The sequence below is a fragment of the Leptonychotes weddellii genome, chromosome 3, assembly GCF_054177405.1.
Source record: "Leptonychotes weddellii isolate Sample4059 chromosome 3, ASM5417740v2, whole genome shotgun sequence".
NCBI lineage: Eukaryota > Metazoa > Chordata > Mammalia > Carnivora > Phocidae > Leptonychotes > Leptonychotes weddellii.
Window position 1 is genome coordinate 100141981 of NC_138371.1, and position 23022 is coordinate 100165002.

At 59.4% G+C, this 23022-nt stretch overlaps 1 protein-coding gene across 1 annotated transcript in view; it reads right to left on the reverse strand.

The window, feature by feature from the left end:
- Positions 1 to 22768, reverse strand: part of HS6ST1 (heparan sulfate 6-O-sulfotransferase 1) — a 44602-nt gene extending 21834 nt beyond the window's left edge. Inside the window, exon 1 of the mRNA XM_081814653.1 lies at positions 21946 to 22768. Coding sequence (XP_081670779.1) covers positions 21946 to 22472 — 527 coding nt within the window. The 5' untranslated portion in view covers positions 22473 to 22768. The remainder of the gene's footprint in view (positions 1 to 21945) is intronic.
- Positions 22769 to 23022: the final 254 nt, after the last annotated feature.

Consider the following 23022-nt stretch of genomic DNA (forward strand, 5'->3'; position numbering starts at 1 on the left):
AAACACCTATGTGCAGGCACTGGGCCGGGGGCTTCACCCTCAGAGTCCCAACTGCAGGAGGGACCTACTTCCCCTATCCAGGGCCCTTGTCCCGAGTCCCAGAGGGTCTGACAGGAAAAGGTCTGGCTTGCTCTCAGAGGTCTGCAGGTTCTGGAGGTTTGGGGCAGCCACACCACTGGACGAGTGGCAAGAGGCAGCGGCCTCATCAGCTGGCATCCTCCCTGCTCCCAGCCTCCCCGGGGCCAGGTGTCTGGCAGGAAGGGCCCCAGGCACCAGGTGAGCTCAGCAGGTGCGTCAGCCAGAGTGCCTGCTTCCGAGTGAGCTTAGCTGGCCTCAGCCCCGAGGGGGAACCCCTGGCTGTATGACATGGGGTCTCCAGAGGCCGATGCCTTCCTGGAGCAAAGCAGATTGGGAGGGTCCACATGGAGGCAGGATGTGGGGCCAGGGCCTCTCTAAGCCTGTTTCCCTGTTTCATGGCACCAGCCTTTGCTGCTTTACATTAGCTGGACCCTTCTCCGTCTGTGGGAGGTGTGGGTATGCTCAGGAAACAGGTGGCAAGCAGGATCCCTAGAAAGGCCTCTGGACAGACCTGCAGGAAAACCATCCCTGAAAGGACATGTGCTATAACAGCTTTGCCCCAGGGCCCAGAACACAAATGGCCCTGGGCCCCGCTCACACTTTTATCTCAGTTAGCCAGGGGCCCACATGCTCATCTCCTTGAAAATGGTTCTTGATCCTCCCTTTCCTCTGTCCAACTCTCACTGCTCAGGGTCCTCCAAATGCACAGTCCTCCTGAGCCCCACCTGGGTGAAACCCTGCCAAGCTCCTTGATCCCAGGAGAAGACCCCTGCCCTCCTGGTGGAGGAGCCAGACCTCGTCTGGGGTGGAGGGAGCCAGGTGGGGGAGGAGGCTGGGAGAGGAGAGCAGGGGCAGACCCACATAAGCCCCAGGCCCTCCCACTAGCACAGGAATCAGCTTGGGTGAAAGGGGTGGGACAAGGGGTCTGACAGGGACTGTTTCCAGAGGCTCTGTCTATCCCCCCCCCCACTTTTTAAAAAAGATTTATTATTTGAGAGAGAGAGAAAGAGAGAAGGAGAGAAGGAGCGTGCACTCGAGAGAGCTGGTGGGGGGGCAGAAGGAGAGGGATAGAATCTCAAGCAGACTCCCTGTTGAGCATGGAGCCTGATGTGGGGCTCGATCTCATGACCCTGGGAGATCATGACCTGAATCAAAATCAAGAGTCAGACGCTTAACGCACTAAGCCACCCAGGTGCCCCACCTGCCCATCCTTTCTTGGAGTCCAAGCCCAGTAGGACACTGGCTAGGACAGGCTCCTAGGCTGGGATTTAAGGAAACCCGGCAGCCCATGGGGCAGGGACACCCATACCATGTGCAGACAAGGAAGGAACAGGCCTCAGCCCATACCAGCCTGGACACAGAAACAAGCCAGGGCTCAAGTCCTGAACTGGAGGGGAAAGTGTGTTCTGTGCCCAGAAGCTCAGAAACCTTGCTTCCCATGAGAAGCAGGCAGGAAATGCCCATGAGCCGGGCTTTCTGGGGCATGGTGATGGGGGTGACAGGGGAGGGTGGTGCAGGGTCGGGGGTGGGGGAGGCGCCTGCAGGAAAGGGCCAGAGTTCTCCTGGCTGTGGGCACTGAGCCCGGGCCACCTTGCAGGGATTGGGCCCAGCACGTGGGTGGAGACACTGAAGCAAAAGGAGCAGCGTCTGAAGAAGAGTCAGGGTCCTCCAAGGGCTGAAGGCTAGGGCATGTGGTGCGAGGAGGAGGGCCAGTGACTCAGTGGGCACATGGGGGGCCGGCTCAGGGGGCAGGTGGGGTACCGTCAGCTGACGGGCTCCAGCTGGAAAAGATGGCTTGACTCACGCAGGAGGGTGCGTGCACTGCAGGAGATTCTGAAACAGGCAGCCTCCCAGCGGGGCTGTGGAAGGGCTTCTGCTGTCCACATGAATGCCCCTGGTCACTGGTGCTCCTCCTCTCTGGTAATGACAGGTCCCCAGCACCCACACGGTGCCCGCCCTGCCTCCCCATTGCTGGCAGCAGAGAGAACTATGGGAACCTCCTTCCCAGGCTCAGAGACTGGGGGTATGCCAGTGTGTGGGAGCCTGGGAAGGAGGGTCATAGCCTGGACCTAGCGAGCGGGACACTGCAGGGCCCTGACCACAGAAAGTCACATACCCCAGGGCATCCACAGACAAGACCAAGGGGCTGCAGCACAGAGTGGCCATGCCCTGGAGGGAGGGCTCCACTCTCTCCTCCCCCTGGCCACACCCTCCCACCAAGGTTCCCAGCTGGACACGTGTGTCTCCCCAGGCTTCAGAGTGGGCAAAGCCCATGGCTGAGGCCTGTTGGTGGAATTCCTCATGGGCCTGGCTGGCCGGGAGCTCAGGGTGGGTCCAGGGAGAGCCACCCCTACTGCCGCTGAGCCCGGTGCAGCTGAACGCAGGCCCTCTCAGCACTTCTGCGGGGCTCTAGGGGTCCCAGGAGTTATCTGAAGACACACACCCCTTCCAGCCTGTGCCACGGGTGCCCGATCAGCCCCACATCACCCCCTTGGGAGCAAGGGCTAACACATCAAGGCGGGGGTCGCGCAGCTGCAGCCATCGGGTGCGGCCAACGGTTTCCCTCTGCCTGCCAGGCCCCCAGCAGAGTGGAGCTCCTTAGGGCTCCGAGTCCAGGCTGGCCTCCCTCCCCTGGGTACCTTCCTCCTGTCTGGCCGTGTTCTCCTCACCCACCTGCCCAGCCCCATGCCTGCCCCTCCAGCTCCGTTCCAACTCCTGCTGCAAATGAGCCCCCGAGGCTGCCCTGGGTGCTGGCCCAGGCCCAGGCCCAGGTGTGGGGTCCTTTGTGTGGCTGTGCAAGGCCTGTGGGTTTCTGTCTTCACGGTCCCGGCGGAGCTGCTCTCCTCTCCTTCCCATGCCCCCTGCACATCGGCCTCCTGTCAAAAAGCACTGTTCGTCCCAGTCCGGTTTCAGTGAACCTCCTTCTCCCCTTTTCTTTCCTCTCAGACACTCCTGCCCTGGCCCACCTCTCAGCCACGGGCATGTCACACAACGTGGTTTCTTCCCCTCCCATCCTGTCCCCCACCAGCGCTAGGGCCACCTGGGGCCTGGGCAAAGCGAAGACTCAGAGAAAAGCCAAGGCGCTAAGTCTTGGACTAAGACTGACAAAAGGGCAGGCATTTGCTCCATAAAACCAAGAGGAAAAGCAGGCAGTGGTGGCTGCTTTGGTGGCTGCCACCCACCTATCAGCCAATTTCCTCGCACAGAGCTGGGGGGGTCACCAGGGCAGCTTCCGGACTTCCCAGAAGCCACAGCTCCGCCCCCACTAGGGCAGGGGCCTCTCTCTGCTGAGGAGGGCGCGGCAGCAAACCACGGGCCCCGAGGGGCCTAGGGATGGCTCCTCTGCTTGCTGAGGCCACAGCCTGAGGGCACGCATGGTACCCAGGGGACCCGGGAGAGGAAGGCCTGGCGAGACGGCGTATGGGTCAGGACACGCTGGAGCACGCATGAAGGCCCCAGTGCATGCCCTCCTGGTGCCCACACCTTCTGTGAGCCACGGCCGGTCCCACCTGGGGCTCTGTGGTGAAGTCCACAGGGAGGGGTGGCCTCACCAGGCCCCACGGGGGACTCAGAGGTGGGAACACGTACCCCGACATACTCCTAAAACTTCTCAAAGTGGGGGAATAAGCACACAGCCCACAGAGTGTCTAGAAGGTTAGCAGCAGGGTGGTGGCCTCCACCCCTCCAGGGGGCTACTGTGGCCCTTCCTGCCAGCTGAGAAGGCTCCCCTCTGTGCATCTGGGGCCTCATTTGCCGAGCAGTGTCCCCAGAGGCAAAGGCCCCTGCACTGTCCCCGAGGTGACACCAACCTTGGTGGGAATCAGGAAACACAGCCATGTAAAGGTGGCAGGCCAGCAGGCGGCACCAGCTGGGTCATAAGCATCCTGCCTGTCATCAGGAGCCCCCGCACCCAGGAGAGAAGCACTAAGTCTCTTACCGCCTGAGACCCGGGAGCCTCCAGAGCCATAAATGACCCTATGCAGGGCTCCCTCATAAATCCAGGGTTTCTGAAGCCGTGAGAACTCGGCATGCACCCCCAGCCTCCTGCAGGTTGGCTTGCACAGGGCCTACAGGACAGACAGGTGGAGAGGACGTCAAAGGGGCCTGGCATGCAGAGCCCACGTGTGTGCGGCCTCAGGCCACTGGTGAAAGACAGCACCTCATACACCTGAGCGCAGACATTTTCAGGGCTGCCCACGGGCGCTGAGAACTGACAATCAACCCTCCGTGGCAGGAAGCTACATGGAGGCGAGGGCTCCGTGAGCAGGGGTCTGTGGCCATGCTGAGCCGGGCAGAAGCTGCACGGCCACGTTAGACCTCTCAGGCGGTGGTGGTGGCAGTGGGCTGGGCCCAGTGGGGGGTCCACCTGAGACCACTGCAGGGACAAGCCAACTGTGATAGCGGCCCCTCCTCAGCTCTGCCCGGTGGCCAGTGGGCCCAAGGGTGGGGACCTACCCCATCCCCTCTGCTAAACACCTGTCCCAAACTCCACTAAGAGCTGTCCTGTGCCTCTGCCTTCCCCAACTTCTGGGCCCAGAGTCTGGCCCGGACTTTGTCAGACTCCTCCCCTGAGGCCCCAAGTCAGGGCTCTCTGCCCAACTTGCTCCGGTGCAGAAAGCGGACTCCTGAAGCATTCCTGCTGGGAATATAAATAGTACGGCAGGTCCTCAAGAAGTGAGACATCAAATTACCATATAACCCAGCGATCCCACTTCCAGCTATACACCCAAAAGAAGTGCAAGCAGAGGCTTGAACAGAAATGTGTGCACCTATGTTGACGGCAGCACGACCTATGACAGCGACAGGTTGAGACAACCCAAGCGTCTATCCGCAGACGCGTGGGTAATTAATATGTGGTCTATGCATCCAACCGCGTACTGACCAGCCTTGAAAAGTAAGGAAACCCTGACACGTGCTACAACGCGGATAAATCTTGACAGTGTGACGCTAAGTGAAATAAGCCAGCCACAAAAAGGCAGATCCTGTAGATTCCGCTTATGGGAGGTATGTAGTCATCAGATTCACAGATGCAGAGAGTAGACGGTGGTTGCCAAGGGCTGGAGGAGGGGTCACTAGGAAATTAGTGTCTAATGGGCACAGTTTCAGCTGGGAAGATGGAAAAGTTCTGGAGATGGATGGTGGTGATAGTGGTACAACAATGGGAATGAACTTAAAACCACTGAACTGTGCACTTCTAGAAAATGGTTAGAATGGTAAATTTTATGTTATGCATATATGAACACAATCAAAAAAAAAAAAAAGGCTCTTCCATGATGGGGCATCTGCAGCCAGCCCCGGGCCAGGCAAGTCCTCAAGAACAAAACCACGGCAGGCTTCTCAGGAGAGAAGCCATTTCTCTGGGTATAGTCACCCCAAGGGACCCTCAGTGACTGCGCGACAAAGGGGAGTCCACGCAGTGAAACCTGCCCCCAGCGGGAGTGTGTTGTGGGGGGGGTACTTCCTCAGCTCTCCTGGGGAATGACAGGACCAAAGAGAAGACCCAGAGCACCAGGCTTGGCTTTGGATGGGGCAGAAATGCACACAGACCCAGCCCAGGACTTGGGTGTGACCTGAGAACCCCGTTTCTGTTCTTTAACTGGACGGAGCAGGAATTCAGCAAGCACCCATCCCTCACTGTGAGGACAAGGGAGCACAGAGCCCCCTCTTCAGCCTCTGTACCACGCCTCACATCACATGTGATACTGGTGACCCGAAGTCCACTGGCTGAGGGGACCTCACACCCCTAACAACCCTGAGGTGGTGCTCTGCTGCCCTGTCCTGTGAATGAATGAAATGAATGAAATGAATGAACAGGCTCTGGAAGGGTCTGGTCTGGCCCTTGGCTGCAGGACCAGAGCCCTTTGTCCCAGCTCTCAACAAACTGCAAGAAGCACTACCAACTACAAAAACTGCGAATTTAATCTTATCCCAAACCAGACATCTTACGGAAGACGAATGAACAGCTCTCTTACCCAGGACCCTTCCCCTGGGTTCCAGGCACCCCAGCAGGCTGCATCATCCATACCAGCCCCATTTGACAGATGAGGAAACCGAGGCACAGACAGGTCACCCTTGCCTGAGGTCACACACTGGTGAGGAGCACAGTGGGGCTTAAGAAGGGCTGTCTCTGAAGGTCAAGACCTAATCTGTGCCAGGTCCTCAGCAAAGGGCGAGGACACATAAGTGAATCATGGTGGCCCAGCCTGCCTTGAAGGACTCCAGCTGTTGGTGGGACAGAGGCCAACAGGGTGGGGGTTGTGGTGGAAAGCAGCTCATGGCCCCTCACCCAAGCTCAGCCCTGCAAACACTGTCCATCTGCCAGGCAGAGAAACGAGGTCGACAACAGCAAAAACGCCAGCCCCCAGCAGGCAAAAAGCCTACACCGCATCTTGGGGCTAGGGACCACTGATCCCCTTCCTCCCATCCAACCAACATCAGGTTTCTCTTTTGAGGCCCAGGTTGGGACAGTGGGAGATGTCAGGCCCTGGTCTGGATGAGTTATGTCCCGCTCTGCCAACCTCATTCGGCTCTCTCCTACGCCTTTTGCAAAATGGGGGACTTTTAGATTTCAACCCCAAATTTCTGCACAGAATCAAAGGCACACAAGGCATGCACCGAGGGCATGGCTGGTGTAGGCAAGATTGCACAGGAAGGCTCCTGGGTTGGGAAGCTGGGACCTTGGTCCCCAACCCAACTTGGCAGTCCCCCAAGTCCCTCAGGTCCCTGGGCTAACACTGGGGATTGATAAAGTAGAGACTGTTGCCCAGGACAAAGAACACCACCCTGCTAGAACCTGGCAGGGATGGGGCACACTGGCCTCACTGCAGGGCCTTTCCCAGCACTGCGTGCCATGTGGGAAGGTGTGGTGTCCTGGAGATGCCTGCCCTCCTGACCCTGAACCTCTGGTCTACCTGACGTGTGGTGGTGTATATGTGTGCGTCTAACTGTGGGGGGCCATGTTGGGGGTGGTGGGTGTGTGTCTACTGGGGAGGGGGATGGGGGGGCAGTGGGTGTGTCTACCTGGGGGGCTGTATGTGGGGGTAGTGGGCGTGGGCCTCGTTGGGGGCTGGTGGTGTGGGGTGTCTCTGGGGCTGCTGGCCCAGCAGCTGAGCCGCTCCTGTGGCTGGAGCTCTACAGCCCCTGCCCCAGGCCTGTCTCTAGTCACCCCTGTCCCCTTCTTCCAGTGGGGAAGGGAGACGTAGCTGGGCCTTCAGACCCAACTATCTGTCCAGTTACCTGTTTGTATTTATCTCTTCAAGCAGACCTGAAAAATCCCGCGGGGGATGGAGGAGTGACAGGCTGATGCAGGTGCACAGGGTAGGCTCCATGACCGGAGCCTGGTTTCCTGCCCGGCAGAGTCACCCATGCCCTCAGCCCCGTAGTCACATACATGCTCCCAGGCCCCCTCAGTGCCAGGGGCCCCCACGCTCACTCCAGGAGGCCACCCCAGGAATGAGACCCAGGCAGCCACGGCAACTCCAGCTTCAGCCCACCAACGCAGCACAGCCTCTTACCCTGTCCCGGCCTGGGGGTCCTTGCCCATGGGAGCACAACCACCGTGTCTCAGGTGTGGTAAGGACAGTGGTGATGGCAGCCACAGAGAGCACCCACTGGACCCTGCCCGTCATGCCTGCCTAAGAAGCAAGGATGGCTGTCACTGTCATAGCCAGAGCCCCTTCTCCTGGGAGGGCAGGAAGGAGGAAGTGAGCCCCAAGGTCCAGCTGTCTGAGGAGTCTGGTCTTTGACCCCCGACAGAGCCTCCCGCAAAGCCCGGCCCTCCTACCTCTCTGTTCGGGCAGGGCACCTGAGGGGTGGCCTGCCTTCGTTCCAGGCTGCCCCTCCACCCCTCTGCAACGGCAGCAAATCTCCCTTGAAAAGACACTTCCTTAAAGTCCTGGCCTGCTCTGAGGGGGTGGGGACGGAGGGATGGCCCAGCCACGGAGTGGAAAAATCTCTCAGCTCTTAAGGGGGGCTAGCGGGAAGGAATTTCAAACGGGAGGAAACGTCCCCAAGTGCCCACCACTCACAAGGAAAAAAGGAATTCTTGTTCCAGGATGTTTCTGAGTCACTGCTGGCTCCCCAGCTCGAGCTCCTGCCCAGAGCGTGTGTGAGTGTGGGTGTGCAGCCGTTGTGTGGCTATGTGAGGGTGGTGCCTCGTGCAGCCCGTGGTCAGCCGCTCTCCCTCCTGGGGAGGGGCCGGTGTCCCCCAGGCCCCCATGAACGCAGCCCCAGCCTAAGGCTGCGGCCCTGGGGGGCGGAGGATGGCCTGTGATCAGCAGTGATGTGCGGCACGGGCCACGAGAAAGGCCAAGGCACCTGCCGCGGGAGCACGTGCCTGTTACCTCTTCTCCTGGGTGATGTGCACGGCAGGCATGAGGGTGGGAGGGGGCTGGGAGCCCGGGGAGATGCTGTGGTTATCAGCCAGTGGCTGCCGGTTGTGAACATAATCTGTGCAGAGGAGGGAGATGAATGGGCTTCTCCTGACCTCAGGGTCCTCTCGCTAGCTAACGTCAAGCTCCAACGAGAAAACATTCCTGCCTGAGCCACAAAGCCAACCCTGTCCCTTGGGAACGCCTGCCGGCACCTGGAAACCAGTCGGGCGCTGGGAACACAGAAGGCTGCCGGCCCTCCTGACCCCTCGCTGCACGCTGCCCGGCCCAGTGCAGAGGCTTTCAGCCAGGCCCTGCACTCTCAGCTGGTGCTGCTGCATCCCACAGACTCAGAGAGGCGGCGCAAGGGCAGAATGCCCGGTCCCAGGCCTGAGACTCCCCGGCCAGGTCCCAGCTATAGCGTGTACTACTGTTCTAGGAAAAAACCCTGCAGATAAATATTTAAAACATGGCTTCCAGATCTACCACAAAATTTTCCATAGCCTTGAGCTTCCTCTTTGCCGCTTGTGAGATCGACCAGGTGAGCTATGGGTGACCTCTGACTCTGCCCAGGAGGCTGGGTGCGTTCCCACAACGGTCTGCCCTCAATAAGGGGCAGCACCCGAGCCCATCCTGACCGTCTCTCCCTCTCTGAGGACGCTCTACAATGACAACTGCCAAGCAGCTGCAGCCATGGGTATGGTTAGGGCCCAGATGGGGCTCCAGGACACCTGAGTTCAAGTCCTGGGTCTGCTACCTAAGCCACGTGACCTTTGGTGAGTCACGTGGACTCCCTGCGCCTCTGCTTCGGCCTCTGTGACGGGAGAAGAGTGGAGCCACCTCCCAGTGACCTGGACAGTGCCTGCCCCTCGGTCCCTGCAGGCCAGTGCCAAGTCGCTGGCAGGGTGAGTTGGGGGTTCAGGATGCATCCTGATTAAAGCCAGAGCAAGATGTCAAAGGACCCTAACTTGGTATAACCTAGAGAAAACCTGCATCTGGCCTGACAGATGGACAGCAGAAACGCCACCCGAGGGGGTCAAGACCCTCACGTTGCCCCTGTGAACTGGAGGGAGCTGACAGTGCAAGCCATGGGATGTGCCTACTGCCAAGACCCCTGGGCCCTCGTGCTTCTGGGCTGCCTGTCAGACACAGCTGGGCAGCCCTGGCGGAGAAAGGCGAGGACCGCGATCTCCATCTGATGTTGGTACCCCTCTCAAGACTGCATGGAACGAGGGCTCAGGAAAAACCTACTGAATGAATTAAAACAACTCACAAGGCTCCATGCACAAAGCCCAGGCTGGTTACGGCCGGGATTTCCTGTTACCTCGGCAGGCAACAGCTGCCGGCCCACAAGGCTCAGGCTCCTACACCAGCTGGCTGTGTGGCCTGGCCGGGGCTCAGAGCTGAAGCAGGCCGGAGAAGGCCATCATCCCTAAGCTCTCTGGTAAGCCACTGATCCTCCCGGGGAGCACTTCCTCTGGAAATGACCCGGAACAGCTCACACGGTGTCTTGAATGGCCAGGGCACTGTTCTGCAGGAGGCTGGCTGGGCTGCAGCGCCACCCCAACCTGGCCATCCCATTTGTGGCACACTGGAAGGGCCGTGAAGTCAACCCTGTCTGCAGCCCTAGCCCCACCACAGGCTGCCTCTGGCCTGGCGGGCGGATGGACACAGTGGCTGGAGACGGCAGGGCTCAGGCTGGGGAGCACGCAGAGAATGGAGGGCTGGTGAGAGGGACGACAGGAGCCTGCTCAACCTTGCCGCGCCACACAAGGCCCATCTCCCCTAGCCAGGTGGGGTTCTTTGGTCTGTGGGGAGCCCCTGCCAAATGCGGAACTGCTCTGTGGTTCAGACTGGGCCGCATGGACGGTGCCCGTCCTCCAGACAGACGTGGTGGCATGTGAGGGAGCCCAAGGCACTGGCTGCTGGTCTCTGCTTCTCGAGTCTTCTGTGCATCTCACCTCCATGAGGTGAGAGAGGGCCCATGAGCCAGAAGGACACCGGGGCCTCTTTGCAAAGCTCTCATATTCTGGGATTCTGCTGGCCTGGTGTGCATTTTGTGCCTCTGGGTGAAGCCCTGCCTGATGCCCACTGGGTTCCCCGCCCACTCAACTGCTCGAGGACAGGCGTCTGCTTCTGCTCTGAACAGCCCCACATCCATCCCACCACCCTTCTTGTTTCAACTTGGCTAAAACCTGACCACTTTTTACTTGATAAAAACGGCGTTTTCCACTGGGCATACTGTCAGCCTAGCTTCCAGGAAAGCGAAGGAACAAACTTTCCCTTACAAGATGGCTTCCTGAATGCTTGTGTTGAATGGGTTAGAGCAGGACTCGGTAGGCCCTGAACTTTCAGGGTTCAGATGGTGGGCCGGCAAGCAGCCTTCTGTCTGGACTTGTACGAGTAGAACAAGCTGCCCAGACCTGCTTGCCCGCCTGCCTGCCGGCCACGACGGAACACAGGACAGGCGGGGGGGCTGTGCCTGGAGCTGTGGCCACTCCTCTTTGGGACGAGGGGTCCCAGAGGGCTGCCGTGGGCTGGGCAGGAAGGAGGGCTGTGGCAAGGGTTTGAGGCTGCATGGGTGAGGCCTCGGCTGTCCAGGTAGGGCAGGAGCGCCCTCCGCCTCCCCGGCTTTGTGCCTGCCTGGGCAGGGCCTCTCCTCACAGCAGACTCCCCTGGGAAGCCATGTGCTCTGCCCTTCCTCTGTTCCACCTGCCCTTGATCCCCACTGTACCATCTTGGGCTCCTGAGAAAGCCCACCCTTGAAGCAGCCCTGTTACCCTTCACCACGGCAGGCAGAGTGCTGGGCTTGAACCCTGTGCCCAGGAGATGCCTGGCTCTCGCCTTCCAGGTGGGGACCCTGGGGAGGGGTTAACGGGAAGCCCCGGAGCCAGAGGCCTGTGTGTGAATCCCACCTTGGCCAAGTGACAAGTTACTCAGGCTCTCTGAGCCCCGGTTTTCTCATCTGTCAAGTGGGGCCCCTGAGAGAGAGGCGTAAGCAAGGACGGCCTGGCCATGGGCGAGCGTGGCGGTCAGGACAGTCACTCTGCCCCTGACCTGTGCCCTCCGGGCGAGGACACCTGCTTGTCCTGTAAGCGGGCTGCATGTGGCACAGCACCTTCACTTCACACAAACCCCCTGCCATTAGGTGCTGTCTGGCTGGAGGGCCTCCGCCTACTGGTGCAAAGTTTCCCCCACGGGGAATGGGGAGCAGAATTCCAGAGAAAATGCCACGGGGCCTCAGCCGGCCTCACTGCTCTAAGACGACACCCCATGCCACCTCTTGCTGCTGGGATGCAAACGCCAAACTCAATGTGTGCTGGTCCTCCTCTCCCAAGGACACCAGTGCTCCAGAAAAGTCAGTATTTATACGTGAGGCTCTCAAGCTCATAACTCAGAGGGGAGATGCCCACCCGCTGCCCACGTTTGTTCTTGGGGCCCCATGAGCCCTGTGGTGGCAGGAGCTAATTCTCAGATGGACAGCGATGTATGGGCCAACTGGGGATGTGGTCTAGAAGCAAATGCTGCACATACTGGGCTGGGGCCACGTGGGGCTAAGAGCGGGTGGGGTACATTCTAAGGCCCAGGGATGAGAGGAGGGTGCAGGAACCTCATCCACAGAGAAGGGCCATGCAGGGACAGCCCTGGGGTGCGGCTGCAGCAGACAGGGACCAGGCACCAGACTGGGGCCAAGGCAGTGGTGTCTGGCTCCTTGGCCAGGCTGGGGAGTGACATAGGCCTTGCTCTGGGGAAGCCCTGCCTAGGTTTCCACTGGGCAGGAAGGAGGCTCCTGTGACCTCAGAGCAGTGGGTTCCAGGCTCTGGTTTTGAGTGCAGGATCCTTTTCCCATTCCAGTCTCACAGGGGCCCCAACAACCAGGATCTATGGGTGCGAGACGACAAGCAGGAGGACCGCGGACTTGTTTGGCCTTCTGGGCTGGGCTCAGGCAGTGGCTGCCCGGTGCTGCTGAGGACTTCCAAGGAAGGCCCTGGGGGTGTTCCTCCTGTAGGAAGGACGGCTGGTTAGTCAGCCATCTGTCTATCTACTCAGTCTTCTGGCTGAGCTCCAACCACGTGGGGTCCCACAGGGGCTCACCCCCTCCATCCCCTGCACGTGCACTCGGTGCCATCGGCTGGAGGAAGGAGGCCTGGTGGGCCCGCCTGGCCCACACCGGCACAGGCATCAGTAAACCACTCAGGATGACTTGCAGGGTGGAAGGACAGTAGGGAGGAGAGGCCTGGCAAGCACGGCACCCACAGAACTTGGTACCAGGAGACGCGAGGAGGACACACCACCCCTCAGGGCACTAAGCAGCCCAGAGACACAAACAGGTAAGTGGCAGGGGGAACCTCAGTGGCGGCAACCTGGTAACGGGATGCCTGTCTCACCAGCCACAGGGTCAGGCGCTAAGACCACAGCGGTCCATCTCACAGCTGCTGGCCTGACAAAGATGACCGTGTCTTACAGGCCACACGGTGGGGGCATGCCGGCACGGTGTGGGGGATGAACCTCAGGCACGGTGTTGGGAGTCTGAGGAGCCAGACTGGAGAGCACCAGTCATGGACCACCTGCCCCCCAGCCCACTCCTAGGGACACACGAGGATGGGAGGCCAGGCCTGGCCACTGCCACCTGGTCTGTGAGACGCTACTCCTGTCTGCTCTTGGAACAAAGCACGGGAGGAAAAGAGATGCGTCTAGACAAACTTGATGTTAAGTCCAGCGGTCAACGAATTAAATATGCATGTCATGGACCAACGTGGATAAATCTCAACAACAAGGCTGAGTGAAGAAAGCAAGTTGCAGAAGATCAAGTACAGTCTGATGCAGGTTCTGGAGAGCGCGTCAACAGTGCTGGGTGCTGTTTAAGGGATACGCATCTGAGGTGGAAATCTAAAAAAGGGGGCCGAAAACCATGAAACGCACACAGTGGTGAGGGGGCGGGGTGGCAGAGGGGAGCCACAGCAGGCTGCCTTGGTGCCCCTGTGTTAAACTCGCGGTGAGGACAGAGGGACTGGCAGCACAGACCGCGGCCATCACCAAGTGAAAACACGAGCCTGCCACATCACACATCAACACCTGTGGGAGGGTGAGCACAGCCCAGGGCTTTCTCGACATCCAGGGAGGAAGCACAGCGAAGCCCCTGATGGGAAGGAACAGGGTGGTCCCCAATGCCAAAGCCCGGGGTGAGCAGGACACCCCCATGGCCGAAGCATGGCACATCTCACATCTCAGGTTGTCATGTTGGAAGGCCAGTGATGCTTGGTGGATGTCCCACATAATGGGACCCTAGCTACCCAGACTTCGGGTGCTGTAAGGAAGCCCCCTGCTGGCTCTCAAGCTGACCACAACAGGTGCCAAATGCCTAGCGGGCCCTGAAGGGCCCTTCCCTGTCCACAGAGAGAGGGGATGCACTGTGGCCTCTTGCAAAAAAGTCTCCAGCACCAGGCACAGTTCCAACTCTGAGGCAGGCACTATCAGTGTGCCCATTTTACAGATGGGGAAACCGAGGTCACAGAGCTTGTGACTGGCAGAGTCAGGATTCGACCCAGCTGGGTCCGGCTCCAAGCCTGGGCCCCCACCCTTGCTCTGCTGTCCACCCTGACCACGCACTGTTCCTGCTCTCCCACCTGCTTTGAGCCGTTTCCTCCCGCTGGCTTCTTCGCTGCTGGGCTGCCTGTGGATGGCCTTTGTCCCTCCAGGCCACGGTGGGCAGAGAGAAGCTTATGGAGCTGGCTACCTGCTGGGGTCTGGCTTGTCCAACGCCTCCTGCTACACCCAGGCAGGCAAGGGCAACAAGGCTCAGAGAGTTCCAGGCATATCCAGTCCCAGACTGCTGTGACTCAAGAGCTCAGAATTTCAAATGTCCACCCTGGTGCATTGGGGCCGTCTCCAGAGACACCAGAGTCCCCAGCTCCTGCCTGCCCACTGACCCCCTTCAACTCTACAGCTTTATAAACAATTAGCTCCAGAATTTTAATCTCTCTAGTTACTATCTTTCTAGACAATTACTGATTTGCTGTGATTCCCCCCCCCTGTTGGGCCTTTTGACGTTCCCTGTGAAAAGACACGGAGGCAGCTGTGCGGCCCACGTGCGGCCCTCAGAGCCAGGCCAGATGCACAGCTGTGGGGGGCTGCCTCTCACTGAAGCCCCCGCCCCGTCCCCACAGCCAGCCTCCCGCTGGGCCGTGGCAAGCCACTGACAGCCCGCTTTACACCCGGGGGCCTGGGCCCCGCTCCTGGGCCATGAGGCCCGTGCTCCCCCTCGGATCACAGAATTCTAAGGGGTTAGAGAGCGGCTCCTTTAAGACCCAAACACAATCTGGGGCTGGAAGGACTACGCAGTCCCGGAAGTCACGGATAACAAGTCACTGGTTCCTCTAGAGAACCAAATGACAAACTCCATACCCCACTTTTGAGATGGGGAAACAGGCTCAGACCTAGGGTGAGAAAGGCTGCCCAGGGGGTTCCTCTCTCCTTCTCTGCTTCCTTGTGGAGGCCCCGAGCTGCTGCCTGGACCCTCTGGATGGAACCCAAAGTCGAGTCCCACCTGTCTCTCTGTCCTCACTGGGGCCTCAGAGCCCCGTCTACATAGAGACGGCCCATGAGCTCCTGTGGAACTTGGGCATGTCAGTGCCCACAGGCAGCCCTGGTGAACAGAGGCCCCAGACCCAGGATGGTTGGCTAAACGAATGAAGGACCAGCAGCTGGGGTGGGGGTGGGGCCTGCAAGCGGTCCAGGCGCTCTGGAGGGAGCCTCAAGTGAGGCAGAAGCAGACAGTACTGCAGGGAAGGGATGCTCGCTGACCTTCAGGGCTGTGCCTCCGAAGCAGAGCTCCTAGCACCCAGAGCTGGCCGGAGCCTGGCCAGGGGCAGCGGGTGGCGTGGGAGAGAAGGGCTGCCCCGGCTGCTTTCTGCTCCCCCATCGAGGAAAACAGGCCCCAGGCCCAGGCTGGGGCAGGATGTGTGTGGTCTTCAGTGGCTGGGCAGCCTATGCCCACCGCCACCTGGCTGGTCCTGATGTCCTCTAACAGCTGCCCATGGTGGGTGGGCGGCCTGGGATCAGCATGCTAACTCTCCGGTGTGTGTCTATGTACACGCCACACTTCCAGAATAACCAGCCCTGCAAGCTAGGGACTTGGGACACAGCCACACCGGGAACCTTGGGAGAACAGAGAAATCAGACCACAGCCCGAAAGTGACAGGCCTACATTCCGGGACAGCCTGGACACCAGTGCCTGGGCCTCTGTATCTTTGTAGCTGGGACCGCATCTCACCCCAGGGGCCCTGGCAACCCAAACAGAGAGCAAAAACTTAACAGGAAGAAAAAGTGCCAATGGAGTTCTGGAAGAGGCAAGAACAAGGGTCTGGAGAGACAGAAACGTTCCTGCAGACACATCTCCTCATCTGTGAGTGCCGGCAAGTGAGGCTGAGCTACAGGCCTCAAGGAAAAGGGGAGCAGGGTTGCCAATAAGAAGGATCCACGTGGTTATAAACAATTGCTGAGAAGTACTCAGAAACCACCTTCTCAGGAGAGAGCCTGAGTGCCCTTCCCGTTTCTCGAATTCTCCAAAGACCAGCGGAATCGTGTCCCAACCGGAATCACACAGCCCTCCAACAGGGCCAGGTGGTGGGCTGGTGGCTGCAGGCCCTCAGGACCACCTGGGGACAAGCCGATCACATGGGAGTGGCAGCATGGGGGGGGGGGCACCGGCCAGACAGCGCTGGAGGCCCCTGCTCGCTGCCGCAGATGGCAGCCAGAAGTGCACACATCGGCAAACCCTGCCGGCACTACCTTGCCAGAGCCAGGAGGATGTGGCCTGATTCTTGTCTTACTGCTACTCCGGTGAAGGCCGCCAGATGTTTCCCAGTAAAGCAGTGACACAGGCCTGCACGTGAAATTGCCCCTGTCTGCCCAGGGTCTTGGAAGCTGCATGTGCTGAACCTGGCTGGTCTGCCTGAACGGTTGGCTATTGTTCTCACCCATAGACAGTCTTCCCGGCTGGGGGCGGGGGGAGCTGGTGCAGCAGAGGGCTGGTGGGGCACACAGGCTTCAGGACAGACTCTCCAAGCTGAGACACTCTGCAAGTTCCCCAACTTTTCTGGGCCTTGACTTCCTCATATGGGAAACTGGGACAATCGTCATACGCCTGCATCGTTGGGGTGGTGGGGCCAAATGAGATGACCCATTCCAAGTACCCACTGAGTGCTTGGGGGAGAAGAGCCAGCCTCCTGCCTGCACCCTGGCTTACTCAGATTTGGGTCCCCCATAGCCCACCACCCCTTTCCTTCAGACCCCAAATGGCAGAGCTGCACCTGGCTCTCTGGGCAGGGCCGAAAAGCAGATATCCGTGACCAGATGAGCAGGTACTGTGGTGACTGGGCCTGGATCCTCCCAAACCGCCTGAAGTTTAGACCAGCCCTGACAGTGCTTGCACCAAGCAGGACTTTTTGATAAAAACCACAGAGAGACGTATTTTGCTGATTTAAGAAAGTAGACTCTTTTCAAACCCACAACACCATTCAATACTAAACAGGCACTCAAATACCACACGTGGCAACATGGTAAGGCACAGACTTTCTGAAAAGTAACTTCACACTTACACTGACAGTATTTAAACCTTCAGACCTTTCAACCCAGAAATTCCACTCCTAGGAACTTACAAAGGAAATGAGAGCTAGGCAAAACATTTACACACAAGAACATCCACTCCAGCATTACTTACAGGAGCCAGAAACGGGAAATCTGCACGTTCAACAGCACAGCAGAACTAACAACGCACCCGGGGGGGGTCGTCTGCAGCTACTAAAACATTAAGTTTTTAATAAGAAGTAACAACATTTATGGAGAATTCACATTAGGTTTCAATTATAGTAAAAAAAAAAAAAAAAAAGCATGTGTGAGGAATAGTCAGTTTTCTTTTCTCTTTTATGTTTTCCTCCCAATTATCACATAATCATCACAACAACAACAACAAGAGGGTAAGATGTGAAAGATAAAGACTCAGGGTCCCTTAAGGATGACAAAGCCAGGCCTCTGCTGACCGCCTGCCACTCCCCAAGTACAGCAGCTAAACCTCTCACACCACCAACTGAGAAAGAAAGAAAAAGACAAGGAGCCTCACAGGCCCCAGGGGTAGGAGCTGCGCCCCCTGGGAAAGGCTCTCTGACCGGGGAGCAGACAGTCCCCAGATCAGAGCCAGCCCCACTATAGCACAGTGGTCCAGCCTACTCTGCGTCGCCCCAGGTTTTACAAGTGAGGGGCCTAGAAGGACAGGAAGCCCTGGTCTTGCAAGTCTTTGGTGCTTTAAAGAAAGCATGAATTAGCTAATTCCACAAGCCAGAGCACCATTTAACATAATTGTCAGTAAGCTATTTGAAAGTTTGCCTTCTTGTGCATTTGCCTAAAAAGATGTGTTTTGTTTTGGCTATGAATGAAAATCTAATTCTGAACTCAATCTTGACCTCACAGTCCCCTCATCTCCACGCAAGGCTTCCCTAGGCGATTCAGGCCATGGTGACACTCCATCCAGGTCCCTTAGGTGGCTGGGCCCCATTCATGGGTTCCAGTCACATGCTCTAGGTAACATCTGCCTCAGTGTAAGCAAATGCGGGCTTTGTCCCTTGATCACACGTAAGAGAGTAATTGTGAAGGCAAGTTGGAAATTGTTGAGTGCTGCAGAAAGAATTGTTACAAAAATGCCCCAATCTTAAGTCTGCCCAACCTGGCTGGGCCCAGCACTGCACTCAAGGCTGACTCGAATCTCATTCACTAGAGGACTCATGGAGGGGCACAGCTCCTAGAGAGGGTGTGAGGCCAGGAAAAGAACATTCTAGTTGGTGCCAACATGTGGGCAGTACCCACTCAGCATCCGGCCAGTGCCAACATGCTGTGGACATGTCAGGATGGCCAAGGGCATCTAAGGCAACAGGGTGCTGCCAGGGAAGGCTTCCTGGAGGAAGCGGCAGCAGGGCTGAGGCAGAGGAGGAGCCAGCAGAGGAGTGGGAGGAGAGGACAGCATGCCGGGGCAGAAGGTAGCAAAGGCTCAGCTGAGAGCACTGGCAGATTTCTGGAACACAGAGGAACTCAGGATAGCGGAGGATACATGACCAGAAAAGAGGCTGGGGACTGGGAGGGTACAGGCCATCGATTCTAGGGCTCCTACACAGCAGTATCACAGATGCTGGGAGCCCACGAGGGGCTCCCGGAAGCCATACTGGGGACCCAAATGCCCCTGGTGGCTCCAAATGAAGGCTACACAATTTCAGAAACATTTCCAGGGCCACCCAGGCCAGATCCGTGTCTTCTCTTCTGTCCCCTTTAGGCAAATGGGGAGAGGAAGGAGAGACATTCTGGCCGTTAAGAGCGCCATTCTGATTCTATGAAGTGACATGGAGCATGGGGTGCAGAGACACTAACCGAAGCGGCCCTTGGCAACAGCTGGCCGGCCACCTGCCTGCTGCCTATGGGCAGCCTCACTACTCCAAGGTCAGTCCTTCCTAGGAGACTTTCAAGCACACTGGCTGATGCTAGCAGGTGTGACAGCCCCCTCAATGGACACAGTCCATAACAGGGACCTACTGATGCTTTGCTCACGCACCTTTTTCTCTCTTTCAACTTAGGAAGTACTAACCACTGCTAGAAGCTGCAAAACTGTATTCCAGGAAAGTACGTCTCCTCATCTTGAGGTTTGTGACCTCAACACCTGCCCAGCTTAGAACCCTCAAAGCTGATGCCGTGTGATAGGGAGGTTCTGGAGCTGTGGAAATCCCCAATCCACTGAGTCACTAGCACCAGGAGTGGGAGAGGCTTGGTGGAGTTTCTAGAAGCACTCCTTATGGCAGGGAAGCATTCATTCACACCCTGCAACATGCTTGGCCCAGGGGACCAGGGAGGAAGGAAAGGTCCTCACCCTAAGCCCAGACCCCCAGGGCCCTGTCAGGGTGGCTCTTGGAGCCAGGCCCATCCCCTCCGCAGTTACCCAGCCAGGTGGTCACTCCAGCACCCACAGGGCCATGGGGCAGGGCAAGCCCTGGTCTGCTGGAAGGAGAGCGAGGGTAACATCTGGAGCTCCCGAAACCAGGCATCCCATGGAATCTGGCCACTGACAATATTCATCCAGAGAGGTGCTGTGTCCCTGGGGCAGGTGGGAGAACTGCATCCTGACCTTCAAAGCACCCTGGTCCAGCCCCAGACTAGGGGAACACTCAGCAGGTGAACCTCAGTCTGATAGGCTTATAAACACACAAAGCCAAGATTACCCTGGCCTCTCAGGGAAGCTCATTAAAAAAGCAATCTACCTAGCGCCTGGAACAGAAATGAAGGGGGCGGGGGAGAACAGCACAGGAAGATGAAGCTCTGTCCCCTGCCTCATGGCACAGCCCACTCCCAAAGTGGACAGGAGAGGAAGGGCCTCCTGAGGACCCTGGAAACCCCTCCTCCACCTGGCCTGCATGCTGCTGAGCTCAGCAACTTCCAGGCAGAGGGGATGGCAGCCCACCATAGCAAGAGGCATCTGGCTGACTAGGCACGGCATTTTCTATTCTTGCTACACACACCCACCCTGAGGAGGGGGTGCTGGGCCTCCCTCGTGCAGCACCTGGGGGCTCTGTCTGCTCCACTTGGTCTCCGGGCTCTTGTCTGCAAGGGTGGCTGGGCCTCCTTCTCTGGTGGACAAACTCCAGAGAATGGAGGTCAGGGGGCCCTTCATCCTGGTGACCCAAAGGGAAACAGCCTCAGGAAATAGGCTGCAGAGAGTGTCCCAGTCTTGGCAGCCCCCAGAACAAATTCTGCACACTGTCCCCTCTGGGAGTCTCCCACGCTAATTCCCTCTGGCAGACAGGATGGTGCCTACCCCCATCCCCACTACTGAAGGCAGGGAGGTGCCCACCCGGGCCTATTTGGGTTGGTCCGTGCCCAGGTCTGGGGGACTACAGTCCTGGTAGGCCAGCAGCTGCAAACTCCAGACCTGGCTTAGTCTAGCATAGAGTGGCTGGTCACAGGGGCAAAGGTGTGGGAGGTGGGTGCTACACCAGGAAAGCTCACCCATGCAGAGCAGACCAAGTGCTGAACAGGAAGCAAGGCTTCAAGGGCTTTGGGGTGGTAGATCTGTTACCAGTGGGGACTTAAGAGACCTGGAACATCACCTCGCAGGCTCGAGCTGCCATTTGGGGGCAGGGGGTGGGGCAGCCAAGGGAAAGTAAGATGACCTCTGTCCCCAGCTCCACGACCCTAATTTCCCGACAGTCAGGGAAAGACCACAGGAGAACTGAAGAGCTGAGCAGAGGAGCAATGCCATGGACCACGTTTCACTGTGGATTGGCCAGATCCTCAACCTTTATCCCCCAAACACACCAGAGACCCTGCCCCCTCTTGACCCAGAAGAGTGCCAACAAACACAGCTACACAGCTCACATAAGCTCCCCCACCCCCAGCCTGGCTGTAAGTGCAGTCCTAAGACAAATATAGAATATAAACAAAGGACAGGCAAGAAGACCTCACTCCTGGCTCTTCCCAGCCCAGATATCATGGGGAGAAGGCCCCCAGAGCACCAATATGAACAGGAGAAAAGAATCCAACTTTTAAGCACTGGAAACCCAGCCTGCTCTCTGAGGTTGTGGTTACAAAATGCCTCCCAGGAGAGCTGCCCCCCACACAGGTCAGCCCTGTGCCTCCAACCTCCACAGAAATGGGGGGCCCCCAAGGAAAGTGTCTGGTTGAATAGGTACCCCTGACCAACTCAGCTCCCCCAATCTAGCCGTTGGTCTGCTTTTGCTCCTCTTTCAGAGGGAGCTTGCAACCGGTTCTGGCCCAACTGGTGAGGGCAGGCAGCATTGCTTCCTCCCCGCCCCCAGCCCCAGGTCACACTCATGCCTTTGTTCTACCTGCACACACCGGCAGGCAGAGCCCACCCCCCTCCCTGGCAGCTCCTCCCCAGCCCTCTCCAGGTAGGCTGGGGGGCTGGGGGCCTCACAGGTGCAGGGGGAGAGGCACTTCACTTCTCTCACTTCCGCTTCGGGTGTGTGAGCGGCCAAGGTAAGCGAACACTCCAGGTGGGCTACACACGCCAAAGAACCCACTTTCGCGCCCGAAGACACCAGGCTAGCCTGGACCCACAGCTGGGGCGGGCCAGATTTTACACTGGCCCGCGACACAAGGCAAGTGACGGCCCCAGGACAGTGGGCTGTGACCCAAGGGAAGCCCAGGCACTGCGCAGCCTGGGGGGCGGGGGTGGTGGAGGGGGAAAAGTAGAAAGGCGAGGAGGAGGAGAAGGTGAGAATAGAGGGCAGGGTGACAACGGGCCGCAGCGGAGGAACTGAGAGCTCCGGGCGCCCAGCAGGTCGGGAGGGGGTCCAGAGCGGCTGCGGCGAGTGGGGGCCCCAAGAGTACAGGAGAGGGGAGCAGGGAGGGCAAGGAGGGCAGAGCAGGCCTAGGGGAGCCCGGCGGGGGCACGGCTGGGGCAGCAGCCTCTAGCTGGGACCGCGTCGCTCCGGGCGCTCACCTGGGCGTGCGCAACGCGGCGGGGTCCCGACGGTCCAGCACGCCGGGCACGCAGTTGGTGAGCTCGGTCCAGTCGGCGTGCAGCCCGCAGCTCCAGCCCGTAGAGAAGCGGGAGAAGAGCCAGGTCTCGCGGCGGTTGGGCCGGTAGCAGGTGCACTTCTTCTGGCCGGGCCGGCAGTCGCAGGGCACCTCGAGGCGCACGTTCTGCACGAGGTGGCGGCCGAAGGTGGTGCCACCGGTCTTCTGGATGTGCAGGAAAACGATCACATCGTCGCCCTTCATGTCGAACCGCAGCGAGCGCTCCAGCTCGCGCACAGGGAAGTAGTACTTCTTCTCGTAGTGCGGGTCGGGCGTGGGGAAGAGGTCCAGGTCGTCGGGCGGCGCGCGGCCGCCGGGCGCGCCCAGGCTCAGCCCCGGGCCCGCGTACTGGTACAGGATGAGCATGAAGCACGCTGAGCCCGCCACCACCAGCACGAACTTGCTGGCGCGCTCAACCATGGTCCTGCCGCCGGCGCGCCGCCGCCGCATGTGTCACCATCGCCGGCGGCCCGGGCGCGGGGCGCGGGGCCTGGGAGGGCGGGGGGCGCGGGCGCAGCTGCCTCCGTCGCCGCCGCTGCCCGCGCTCCGGCCCGACCCGGCTACTCGGCGCCCAGGCCGCCCGCAGCGGCGCGGGCCCCGGCCCTGCGCGGCGCCATGGCTGCTCTCCGCCCGGCCCCGGCTCCCCGGGCCCGACCCCGGGCTCGGTTCCGGCTCCGCTGTGGCCCCGGCCCCGGCCCGCGCCCCCGGCGGCCCGATGCCGGCCACTCCGCTCCGCGCCGAGAACGCTCTGCGCCGCCCCGCGCGCCGCCGCGTCTCCGCAGTCCGCCGCCGCCCCGCCCCGGCCCGCCCCCGGCCCGCCCCCGTGGCGCCTCTTGCCGTCGCCGCCCGCGCCGATCCTCGGCTCCGCCCCCTGGAGCTCGCGGGGCCTCAGGCGGGTGCTGGGCTCCAGGACCCGGGTCCCTGGCCGCGGCCAGAGCGCTCCGAGGCGGGCCGCTGCCGACTGGAAACTGGTTCCTGTCCGAGAGTCGGGGAGGGGAGC